The sequence below is a fragment of the Branchiostoma lanceolatum genome, chromosome 2 (assembly GCF_035083965.1).
Source record: "Branchiostoma lanceolatum isolate klBraLanc5 chromosome 2, klBraLanc5.hap2, whole genome shotgun sequence".
NCBI classification, from domain to species: domain Eukaryota; kingdom Metazoa; phylum Chordata; class Leptocardii; order Amphioxiformes; family Branchiostomatidae; genus Branchiostoma; species Branchiostoma lanceolatum.
In genome coordinates this window covers 10,249,551-10,261,979 of record NC_089723.1, presented here as the reverse complement: position 1 = coordinate 10,261,979, position 12,429 = coordinate 10,249,551, and the positions used below count along the sequence as shown (strand labels likewise).

The 12,429-nt window shown below is 43.3% G+C and overlaps 1 protein-coding gene across 1 annotated transcript; it reads right to left on the bottom strand.

Annotated features, from left to right (window-relative positions):
* Positions 1-1,031: 1,031 nt before the first annotated feature.
* On the bottom strand, positions 1,032-11,914 carry LOC136427418 (cytochrome P450 7A1-like). Its single transcript, XM_066416257.1, has 10 exons — positions 11,805-11,914; positions 10,666-10,863; positions 5,973-6,126; positions 5,693-5,798; positions 4,886-5,055; positions 4,222-4,359; positions 3,771-3,860; positions 3,512-3,608; positions 2,579-2,757; positions 1,032-2,142 (listed from the first exon to the last, which is right to left on the bottom strand). The coding sequence occupies exons 1-10, from the start codon at positions 11,879-11,881 to the stop codon at positions 1,858-1,860; spliced, it is 1,494 nt and encodes a 497-aa protein (XP_066272354.1). The 5' UTR covers positions 11,882-11,914; the 3' UTR covers positions 1,032-1,857.
* Positions 11,915-12,429: the final 515 nt, after the last annotated feature.

Below are 12,429 nucleotides of genomic sequence, written 5' to 3'. Positions count from 1 at the left end.
AGACCTGATCAAACCTAGGCAATCTTGCCGACCCCGCCCACCAGGGTTCATTGACCCGCAGTGACCCCGCTGTCAGATATTTGTACCTAAGGCACGTGTGCACCCAGAATACTGTAACTGGAAATGTTACGGGCTTCCTTTATCATCACCACAAATGAGCTTTCAGACTGTTACTGTTCATGTACGGTATCTGTGGTTTTCTTTCAGTCGAGTGAAGTTCTTAGTTAGTTGGTTGGTCGCCATTACTTGCACAAAAAATTCAGAAAGTTAAATTGTTGGCTTGAATTCTATGCTAAGCATGCGCATATACGCATATTAAATTGGGATAAGTAGTCACTCTTGAATTATTGAGTGTATTGTTGCTTGAATGGAACTAAATTCCTTTTTTTTAGAAAGTATTGCTCAAAACGACTATTGTTCACATACATTACGTCGTCATGGCCAGCTCCAGCGTTAGCTTCTTGGTGGAGGTAAACATTCACCCCCCCTCCCTTCCTCCAGCGACCTACCCCCTCTGTCCAGGAGGGGTTCAGATGGAGAACATGTTGGTCACGTGGCTGGCAGAGTTCCTGCGATACCACCTGGTCACGCCGGTAACATCTCATCTGGTGGTACCATGCAATTATTAGGCTAGATACCAGCCTCCGCGGGTCGCTGGGAAAATAGTAGAAATTGACCAAATAGAGTCAATTGTATGAAGGGAGTCGGCTAAGGAGAGAGGGTCAAATATGCGAATGTTACCCTCCATGGCCAAAGTCGTCCCACGGCAAATGTTCTCCCTATAGCCGGCGCGGTTAGTCTGGTAGAGACTAGGCAATTATAACGGTCCTAGGGACAGCAAGAGAGAGTGCGGGGGTCAAGGCCGCGGACTTCCACAGGTGAGATGAAAACGACATGTTCTCGGACTGACCCGACAGAACAAAAAAAGATGAATCACCGAAGTAATAATTTCTGAGAAAACTGTTTTACCTGATTGGAATCAATACCTTGGTTGTACCGGTACACACAGAGTAACGTACATACAGCCGATATCTTAGTCGATTTCAACATTTATTTCTCCGCTGCATGATTATTGTACATGTATGTGTTATTACATTGACAAATATCTTTCCTGCAACATAACATGTGGAGAGGTAAGAGAAGGGGGCCGGGAGGCTGTTGGTTGAGAGAGCTTTCGTCTTCACCCAGTAGAATGGCATCGTAGCGGTTAAAGATCAACGTAGTCACTGTATACTAAGCTTAGCTATAGCATTTGACTGGTCAAGACAGTTCTTTTTGCAGTGTCACTGCATGCAGGACACTCACAGTGCAACAATAGGTAAATTCATAAAACATTGATTTCACCCACTTTCCACTAGAGGCTGCGACCGCTGAGCGACCAAACATTATTTGATAGATCGCTCAACGATTTGTTGTATTTCAAATCATAATTTTGCATCGTGCATAATATTCCAATTATAAGATAAAGGGCCACACATATCCATTTTCGCTGAAAGGTCACTCAGCAATCGTCGCCAAATTGAAACGGGGCCTTAGAAAAATAGATTCTGAAACCCACCATTAGCCCACCTGACTATAACAACCTGACTGTATTGCATATTTACTTAGATTAGCCTTTATTGTTTACAACGTGAAAGTTTGATTTCCTATTTCGTAGTTTGTAGCTCATTGTACGAAAGTAAGCTTCTAGCCTGTTTAAATCGCGCTTGTATTAGATATAGCGACCCGCCCAACATCCGCCGGATTCCTAGAGGGAGCGGGCATTTACGTTTTCGTTACACACAGATTGTAACGCATCTATCACTCCGCCAAAGCATACACATGGGCTAAGGTTCCCTAATGCCGGCTTAAGAGAACCTATTTGAGCCTGTAGCGGAACAGACAATCTTTCAGAGGAGCCAGAGTCCCCAGCCCGGCCCGTGATTGGTCCTGGGGAGGAGTGTGCTGCTCCAGGAGCTCCATGTTGAAGTAGCAGACCACGATGGTGACGAATTGCTTGATCTCGTTCAGGGCGAAGAAACGGCCTGGGCACATGCTGACGCCATGGCCGAAGGGCAGGAGATAGTAGCGTAATTTCCGGCCCTTCTTGTAGAAAGTGGTCTTCTCCATACCGTTCTCCAGGAAACGGTCGTACTTGAAGGTCTGCAGCAAATTTAAGAGAAATTCACATTTGAATTTGATCATTCTGTTGTAAGGCTGCTTTTCTTCTGTTTTTGTTGTCGTCTTGTATTGTGCCATTAATACATCGTGAAATATCAAGCTAACAAGACCAATTTACCACCAAAACATTACGACAATAGTATATCCAGAACACGAGATATCAGAAACGGAATTTCTGCTTTAGTACCGTACAAAACCGCCAGGTGGCCCATCATCGAACAAGGCCCTGGTCTTCCCGACCCCTACCTGACCTACCCACCTACAATATACCACAAAGATCCATCAACGGCGTCTTGAGTCCACACACATACGCATCCAACCAAAAACACAACCAACCGTACACACAGCCACAAACGGCACCGAAAACATAAATTATTAACCTTTTTGGCAAAGGCTATAAATGTCAACAGAGGTATACCTCAGGATCGTCAAAGACTTCGGGGTCCATGTGTAGAAACCCTGGATACAGAGCCACCCTGTCGCCCTTGCGGATACGAAAGGTACTGCCGGATTCCAAGGCCAGTTCAGCATCTTCGGTGGCGACACGGATGATCATAGAAGCACTGCACATGCGCAGTGCCTCGTTGATGGCGCTGCCTGTATCAGTTGTAAAAAATGTGTGAATTTCAATCACATAATTTTTCTTCCATTTAACAATAATTATCGACACAAAACTTAAGTACATCTCTCACAACGTCTTATATGTTTGTCATTAGCCATATTGTGCAAGGAAAGTAAGCATTAAGAAACTAAGACATGAACTACAAATTACACAAGCAGGATAACGCTGGACTATAGCTAATCTGGGAACATGCCAGTGAGGCTTCGAGGAAACATGCTTTTTTTACCAGCAATAATCTAACTACAACGCGTACGCTTTCAGCTTCGATAATATAGCAGAAGAACTTAATTGCACGACAATTGTACACGGTACAAAGTATGGCAGGAATTCTTAAACATAATACAAATTTAGAAGTACAGAATAAAACTTAACATCCTTATTACTAATACAACACAATAAGGGCTAGCATACGTTCTGGATATAGTGTTTTAACGGAGTGGGGCTAATCATTGTTTCGTTGTTTTTTCTAATGATAAAGCAGTCGTTTAAATATTTACCTATTTTTGCATTGTGAGGATTGTTACATTTAAATATATATTCAAAACAGTCTTTAACATCGAGACTCTTGATATATAAGATCCACTTTTCACCAGACGGCAATCGCTGAGCGACCAAAATTAGATTTGTGTCATCTTTGATTTTGTAGTTTGAGCGCGATGTAGTGTTTGGTCTCCCGGCCGTCGCTCAGCGGTCGCAGTCTCTAGTGGAGAGGGCGTGACGCTCACGTACCAAGGTATTTCATGTCATTCAACTGCTGTCTCGTAACGTGAATTATCTTGTCCCCTTTCTTCACATTTTCCAAACTCTGTCCGGTCTCCTTCAAAACCTGCAGAGATTGAAGATTAAACAGTTAAGTTATTACCTTTCGTGACATGGATTTTTACCTTCAAGTGCTATCTTCCGATCATCAAAAAATTACTTTTATACTAAGGAAACAAAGAAGATAAACGGATCTGGATAAGAAACTGAAGATAGTGGTAATTGTTACCTGGTTTACCTCTACCCTGACTGCATCCATGGCGACAGGATCTTTCAACAGGTGGTACAAGGTCCAGAAGGCCACGGGGACGGTATTACTCTGTGATGGAAAGGGAAGGGGGAGGGGTGAAACACAACATACAAGTGACCACCTCCATATAATGACCACCTGGCCAATGTAACCACTTTTTGGTGATCCCTTAGATTTTCATTTGCATTGGCTATAGTGACCACCTGACCACACAGAAAAGTTCTTATCGGTCCCCTGAGTGATCTTCTTATGCCGGTTTGACTGTACTTGCCGCAGCCACCGGGTGTGTTATATTGTATGTTCTGCACTGTTGACAAAATGGGTCCGGATGAAATCTATCCTAGACTACAAACTGACTAAAGGCGGTGTTTCACGTGTCGTTTTTTACATGCACCTTTGTTTGAATCTGAACATCAATGTTGATTCTTACCATCGAGGCCCACATGGTTCCGAAATTAAAAGCCGCCGTTTCGTCAGGAGACAGATTTCCGTCACCGTAGATCTTTTGCCTCATTCTGATGAAATCAGAGACGTCCCGCTGACAGAGCTCAGCCGGAGATACCATGGACTAAAAGCGCAAGAAAACATTTCAGAATGAAAATACAATACCAATTTCTTAAACTATCCTGCTTCAAATTCAGCACCTGAAATGCTCCAAAGAAAGTTGTTCGAGAGCATAAACTTATGTCACTTTTCCTGAGCACAAGCGCTATCTGCCATCCAAATCGTGACAATAGCGTGTCCAGAACAAGACATGTCAAACTGAGTGTTCTGCTGCAGTACCACGAAAAGCTGCCAGGAGGCCCAAAGTCCTTCAATAGAACATGTCTGATCTAATCACATACTGAATTTCATGGCAATCCATCCATAGCTTCATGAGTTATGCTGCTAAACCACATACAAACATACAAAAATACAATAAGACGAGAATATCTTAGCTGCAACACTAGCGACGCTAAGAACAAGCAGCAGCCATACCTACATATCATGTCCACCTCATACCTACACTTTTCAATGAAACTTTTTGCATATATTTCCAAAGAAAGATAGAACATGTTAAAAGAAACAAATCAGGGCACTAGTATGTCACATACCTTCAGATATCCATATCGTTTCTTGGTGTGTCCCATGAGCCACCACGGTACGTTCGAAATGATCTCTGGGAACCTCTTGTCGTACTTCTGGAATTCCTCCATGGCGTGGAGCAGTCGTGCTGTCTCGTCTTTATGTTCTTTGTGTCCCCCGAACAGCGTCTTGTAAGACGCTGTTGAGCGCAAAATATGTTAACGAAATCTATGCCGTTATCATACTAGTTTTTCTTCCATAATTTGGTGCATGGTGATAAACAGAAAAGAAGGTAAATTGCGCATGACCTCGGAGTTGTTGGAAGTGCATTATGCTTTTGAAATTTAGGGTTACCCTTGAAAACATTTTAGAATAAGTTTTCTTAAATGTGTAAACCTGATCTTCTAAAGGAAACTTAATCTTCCTTGTGTGAACTTGATCTTCTTCTATTTGATACTTATGTCCTGGAAACTTTGCCCACCGAATCCCCAAGCAGATGCATCAGTCTGGCTTGTTTGGCGGTTTTGTACGTTTTCTTGAGGTGTTTTGTACTTCTTTTTTTTTTAGAAGAGATACTAGTACCCGACTGGCACTTGTAAAAAGCGCGCATCTCTGTAACGTAAACACCGCCAAATACGCTCAAAACAAGCTCAACTGCTACATTTCGTGGAGACTATGCCTGGCCTTGCCAACCCCATTTCGATGGAAACAAAATAAGGTCAGCACTCCGGACAGAGTTACTCTCAGTCGGCAGGAGGGAGAGGCAAAGGTTCCTCGGGTCATGTTGGCCCTGGAGCCGAGGAGTATGCGACCATCTGACTTCCAGGTTAGCTTACCACTAAACATGATCCTGTAGACAAAAGACCACAGCTCTCCTCTGTTCCACTCCACTGTCACGTCTGTGGCGGCCAGCATGGCGGACTGAAGGTTGCCCATCATCACCTGGAACAGCGAGATGGACGGTTTCCAATTGTCAATCTTATCCAGCAAAGTCATGCAGTATCCAACTTAGAATTTCAGATCGACGGGCGAAGAACAAAGGCTAAACGTGTCAGATTTGCATTCCATCATTGACAAAATTGCATTCCATTTGACAAAATCTCCGCAAGAATGTACCTCTGTGACCTTGTCCAAACCCTGTCCTTGCAGTTCCTGTGGATACAGCGCATCACTGTCGGCTCGGACCCAGTCGCGGGGGGTACCGTACACTATCGGCATGCCGAAAGCGCGATGGGCTATCTTGTTGGAAAACACTCGGAAGTCCAGAACCCTAACAATGACACCAATAAAGCCCATTTCCAATGAACTTCCTTTGTTTAAAGTAAGCACTAAGAATGACTATCAAATTCACATCATCCTAATAGGTGAGAATGAGCACCTAGTGACGTCCTTTCGGATACCTAAATCCGGAGGTCCTGTGAGACCGTCAAGATCCCTCTACGCTTATTGAAAAGAGTAGGGGTATCGGTCTATTCCGGTGTGAGTGAATCATACCTTACGCAGCTTGGACAAGACTGGTGTGTTGCGTATAAAGGCGGTTTACAGGTTAAGCGGAACAAATAAAACGAACAGTAACCTGCACAGTATATGTACTCGTACAATCTGAGACGTTAATAGAATTAGGAAACAGATCAAACTAGAAAGGCCGTCATTTTCCCCCTGAGCAAATACAGCATGTTTCGCCAATACCCCTCCCCATGCAAAAATGGGCTGTCCCAAAATAATACCTGGGTAAATTGAAATATAATGAAATAACTACAAAAACAAAAAATTGGGACAGCCCATTTTGTCAGTTTGCCAGGCTTACCTTTATTCTAACAAGAAAATTACATGTATATTCTAACTATAGTTGAAATTGTGACGGCTTTTATAAGAAGACAAAACAAAAATAAAATGTTCAGCGAAAATTCCAGCCCGTCAGTCATAAAGGTTGCCGTAACATTTATTCAATGCACACGTAATTATATAAAACCCTATGTTCTGGCAAATTAATTAGCGACGCACGCCACCTGGGTAAGCATCTCCCCGGATGAATGTCGGTTTCTTCGGTGACCAATGGCATAACGTATTCTTCTCGCTGATTGGTTGCTGGTAATTGGATCATCCCTGTTCATGGCGACATGTTCGCTTTTAAATCGGCCAAGACGCGTCACATAATCTATGTTATAGAATTGTAGAATTCAACCCAGAAAACAAAACTAATCCGATAATTCAACTGCTTAATTTTTTTTTCTTGTTACAACAGATAAACTGAATCTTTGACCAAATCAGCTGCAATTCTGGTGTTGCAGGTCCTTGCTAGTAAAAAGCGTCGCTTCCCGTCAATGTTTTTTATTCCTACAGTAGGGGTCATTGACCTTTGGTTTACGTTGTTCCCGAGGTGTGGTTTTCCATATCTTTTCGGCGTTGTATGACACTGTTTTTAAGTTGCGTTTTTTAATCATCATTTTCTACCAAACCGGGCATCTGATCTGCCATGAACAAACAACAAACAAAAATTCTGCCGTCAAAATAGTTTAAATCATATCCACGTCAACAGCGATTGCAAGCCGTCTTGTGTGATTCTTGTGAGATTCCATCTGTCAGGAGCAAGGAAGTTGGAGCGAGGAGGTTCATATATATAAAACCTCATTGGTTGGAGTTAGTATCTTGGGTAGTGCTAATTACTTTTTATATTCAGATGCTGAAAATTTCCAAAACTGGTAGCCGCGGCGACTGTTGGAGGGCTTCTTTTACTTGCAGCCTTATGCATTAGCACTATCATAGTGCTACGAAACTGGGCGACTGAAGGCGTAACCCAATTGCAAGCTACCGTGAAACTGTAACACAACTCAGGCTTTGCAAGTATTTCACAATTTTTTTCTAAACCCACCGCAAATCTCTTTCGTGACAAGCTACCCGGCAACCGTGAAACTGTAACACACACAAATTCCCCCGCGACCATCCTTGGGAAACTGTGTGGTATTGAACCAAAACATCACCGCAATATTTCCTACTCGATACAAAAATTTACATCGCTGTATTTCACCAACGAGAAGCAAAACTTACCACTGAATTTGAAACTACGAGTCGTTGTCATGTGGGGACCGCGTGCTCGCAGGACGAATGCGTATATACAACGAGCTTCCTCATTGGCTCAGAGCTGACCAACCACACAATCACTTATACAGTTGAGTACCCGTGCAGCGCGCCCAGGTGCAGCCCGCCTATTGTTTGCCTCTGAAACACCGCCGGTGTTCAGGAATTATCGGTCCCCCCGGGAAAATCGGTCCCCCTCCTGCCATTGGTTCATATTTGAGACTGGTGGGCGTGGCCTAAAAGTACGAAGGCCCACAACAACATAGGCTGTAACATAACAATTCTACACTGTCGACATTGTCGACAAATAATGTCCCCTCATAGGAAAGTTGAAACAATCTTCCTCTGGTCTACTTCGGACCCTAATTTTAAACTTAAAGACGAATCTATGAAAATTGATATAAACGTTTCAAAGGGTTTTGGCCATTGTGGGATTTCATCTGAAGGGGACACATTTTCCCGGGATAGCCGGGATTTTCGGTCCCCTCATTTGAAAGTCGACAACGTCTCTTCTGATGTATTTGGAAACCTCTATTTCAACTTGAAGACGCTTCTCTGAAGACCTAACACAACTATAAACGTTTCAGATGCAGAAAGTCTTAGTTTTTGAGGGGACCGAAAATCCCGGCTAGATCTACCCCGGGAAAATGTGTCCCCTTCCCCTGAAATCCCCTCAATGGTCAAATCCTGAGCCTTTTTTTACTTTTGAAACGTTTATAGTTGTGTTAAGTCTTCAGAGAAGCGCCTTCAAGTTGACAAACAATTTCCAAGTACATCAGAAGAAACGGTTTTTTCACTTTCCTATGAGGGGACCGAAAATCCCGGCTACCCCGGGAAAATGTGTCCCCTTCCCCCTTAAATGACAAATCTTGGAATTTTTGCTTTGAAACCTTTATAGTTGTGTTAAGTCTTCAGAGAAGCGTCTTTAAGTATAAAAACAGGTTTCCAAATATATCATAAGATCAGAGGCGTTGCTGACTTTCCTATGAGGGGACCGAAAATCCAGGCTACCCCGGGAAATTGTCCCCCTCCCCCTTAATTGACAAATATTGAGACTTTTGCTTTTGAAACGTTTATAGTTTATTTCCCCTGAAATCCCCTCAATGGCCAAGTTCTGAAACTTTTTGCTTTGAAACCTTTATAGTTGTTCAGAGAAGCGTCTTTGAGTATAAAAACAGGATTCCAAATGGATCAGGAGAAGCGTTGTTGACTTTTCTATGAGGGGACCGAAAATCCCGGGTACCCCGGGAAAATGTGTCCCCTTCCCTTGAAGTCCCCTCAATGGCCAAATCCTAAGACATTTTGCTTTTGAAACGTTTATAGTTGTGTTAAGTCTTCGGGGAAGCGTCTTCAAGTTGAAAAACAATTTCGGTGTCCATCATAAGAAGCGTTGTTGACTTTCCTATGAGGGGACCGAAAATACCGGCTAGATCTACCCCGGGAAAATGTGTCCCCTTCCCCTGAAATCCCTCAATGGCCAAATCCTGAGATTTTTTTTTGCTTTTGAAACGTTTATAGTTGTGCTAAGTCGTCAGAGAAGCACCTTGAAGTTGACAAACAATTTCCAAGTCCATCATAAGAAGCGTTGTTGACTTTGCTATGAGGGGACCGAAAATCCCGGCTAGATCTACCCCGGGAAAATGTGTCCCATTACCCTGAAATCCCCTCAATGGCCAAGTTCTGAAACTTTTCGCTTTGAAACCTTTATAGTTGTGTTAAATCTTCAGATAAGCGCCTTCAAGTTGACAAAGAAGCTTCCAAGCTCATCAGAAGAAGCGTTGTTGACTTTTCTATGAGGGGACCAAAAATCCCGCCTAGATCTACCCCGGGAAAATGAGTCCCCTTCCCCTGAATTCCCTAAATGGACAAATGCAGAGACTGTTGCCCTTGAAACGTTTATATTTTTGTGTTAAGAGCATCAACTCAAGTTAAAGTAATTTAAAAATAAAGTATTTTTCCAAATGCATCACTACTAGGAGAAGAGTTGTTGACTTTCCTATGAGGGGCCCGGAAATCCTGGCTACCCCGGGAAAATGTGTCCCTGCAATGGCCAAAAACTGATACTTTTTGTTGATGAAACGGTCATATTTGTGTTTGTGGACAATTTCCGTCCCACCTTCTTACAATTCATACATTTGGCAGTAAGTATTCAATTCAAAGACAGTGTTTGTGGATGATATCTATGCTTTGGCCCTGTGGGCCTTTGTACTTTTTAGGCCACGCCCACCATGGATTGGGGACCGATTTTCCTGGGGGACCGATAATTCCTGAACACCGGCACCGCGGGAGACAAAATAACCAAAAATTCCATGAAAAAATCGCAAAATAAGTAATTTTGAAGTAGTGTATGCCCAAAAAAATACTGGGGTCCTTTGGATAAATATCCAATGCACAACTAAACCAAGTTTCAGGTCCTTAGGTTCCAACACCACGGCACTGGAGGCCATATAGTGCGACTTTTGTCTGAAAATGACCAAAAAACCTCGATAAAATGATTTTAAAAACTTATATCAACAAAATTAAAAAAGGGTCTAGGGGTAAACTCTTACTCTACCTGCACACCAAATTTCAGCCAATTTGGTTCACAGACGACCGAGAAGAAGGGATTTGAAGATTTGACAGGAGGAGAAGGAAAAGGGGAAGGAGGAGAAGAAAAATGACCACAAAAAAAAAACAATATGTTTCGTTGGCGAAACATAACTTGATCTACGACACTTCTTTTTCTCCTGACCTGCTGTTCCTGATGGCGTGAGTGAAGGAGTGCGGGTCCAGGACGAACGTGGTGTAGTGGCCGGCCAGCCGCACGGTGAACACGTCGCCATATTTCCTCCAACGGGACGTGATGAAGCCCAGGGGTTTTTGGGAAAACTCCAAGGCAACACCTAAGTAAGGCAGAGGACCCGGCTCCAGGGGTGGCTCACCAGGTTTCCTATGGGAATGAGGGATAGGAAGGGGAGGGGGGTTAGTTGCAAGGTACGACAATTCAAGCTCAAAACTCATGGACTTGTTGTGAGCGGCGCGGCATTGTGACCTGAGTATACTAGCTATAGTAAAACAATAGAAGTCACTCAAACCCAAAGTTCACGTTCATGTTGACATGCCCCCGTCGAGGCAGAATGGACTAAAAAAGCGTTTATCAATCTATGAATTGACTTCAATGGGGCTCACAATATGAGCTGGGTAATTAACTCCACCGCGTTAAAATTCACCCTGCGTGTGCCAATTGCCCTAGTTGAGTGGGCACCAGCCCTGAATACATGTACAACGTAATCAATCAAGCAATCAAAAATGGTTTATTCATTTTAAAAAAGCATTGCAGCCACAGGCTGAATTGTGCCCTCTTGTACATATTGCGCTTGGTTTTCACATGAGACATTAGACAAATCATTTAAAATTATTTACAGTGGTATTAAGACAATTTCAATACATCGGAATGAAGTTAGCTTATTACCTTCGCGGAGAAGGTTATGCAGAGGGTAGCGTTAATGTGTTTGTGTGTGTGTGTGTTAGTAACCAACGGCATAACTCAAGAAGGCTTGGATGGATTGTTTTGATATTTGGTAGGTGGGTAGGTCTTGATGAGACATGGAAATGATTAGATTTTGGATTGAGTTTAAGCTCTGTGTCTTTGGACCATTTGTCTCACGAGTTCACTTGTTCTTGAAGGTGCGACTGTTGCCGGACATGTCTGTTCTTTCCAAGGGACAGGTCGTCGACGTACTTCCACCGGTAATCACGTGCTGGACAGGCGTCGTTAATCGTGCATAGAAAGATAATCGGGCCTAGTTTTGTACCCTGTGGTACTCCGGTGGTGAGCGTTTGCCAACGTAACCGGCACGTGTTAAAATGATGTGAGCAAGTTTCTCCTACCTGCGCCTGGTTGTGATCTGTAGAAGTACGACGACTAAGACCACGACCAAACAAACGCTTAGCAGTACTGTCATCATCTTGCTGCAGGTCAGCAGTTATTTCAGTCTCTGTGACGATGGAACAGTCACTGCGCATGCGTGATCAATGTCCCCGCATGATAATGGCCTCAAAGTCCAGTTTTAAGGTCGAGGACGTTGCTAAATGTTCCCGTTTAAGGTTCAAGGTGTATTCACCTACGTGATCATGACTATTTCTTCATCGCCATAAGTGTAGTGTGCACTTAGTTAGTCATATTACGGCTGTCTTTTCCCCCATGATTCTAAGTACTGTATTTCTGCCTACTCGAGACTAGTCTGCACTTTTGCCGGAGAGTATGTTATAAGGATTCTAAGTCACCTAAACGTTCGAAAAGTCGGAGGGGTTGTTTTTGTCGACATGCAATGTTGGAGAGTCAAAGACTTCACAGACGAAAAGATGAATGCTTTTGGTGTCAGATGCAGCGGTCCGTACAACACATAGAGGCAAATGTTTCCTTTCTGTGGATCTGATTAACCCTGGCCATGGGTTACGTGGCTAAGTATATTTGATACCCCTTCACAGCGATATTTACCTTCGCCGAGAAGGT

What these genes read in the sequence shown, in the direction of transcription:
- LOC136427418 (XM_066416257.1), bottom strand. Translation starts at nt 11,881, where the DNA reads ATGATGACAGTACTGCTAAGCGTTTGTTTGGTCGTGGTCTTAGTCGTC. An exon ending in CACGCCATCAGGAACAGCAG is followed by an intron (nt 6,127 to 10,665) that starts GTCAGGAGAAAA and finishes TGTCATTGTTAG; the next exon opens with GGTTCTGGACTTCCGAGTGT. An exon ending in GAATGACATGAAATACCTTG is followed by an intron (nt 2,758 to 3,511) that starts GTACGTGAGCGT and finishes CAACTGATACAG; the next exon opens with GCAGCGCCATCAACGAGGCA.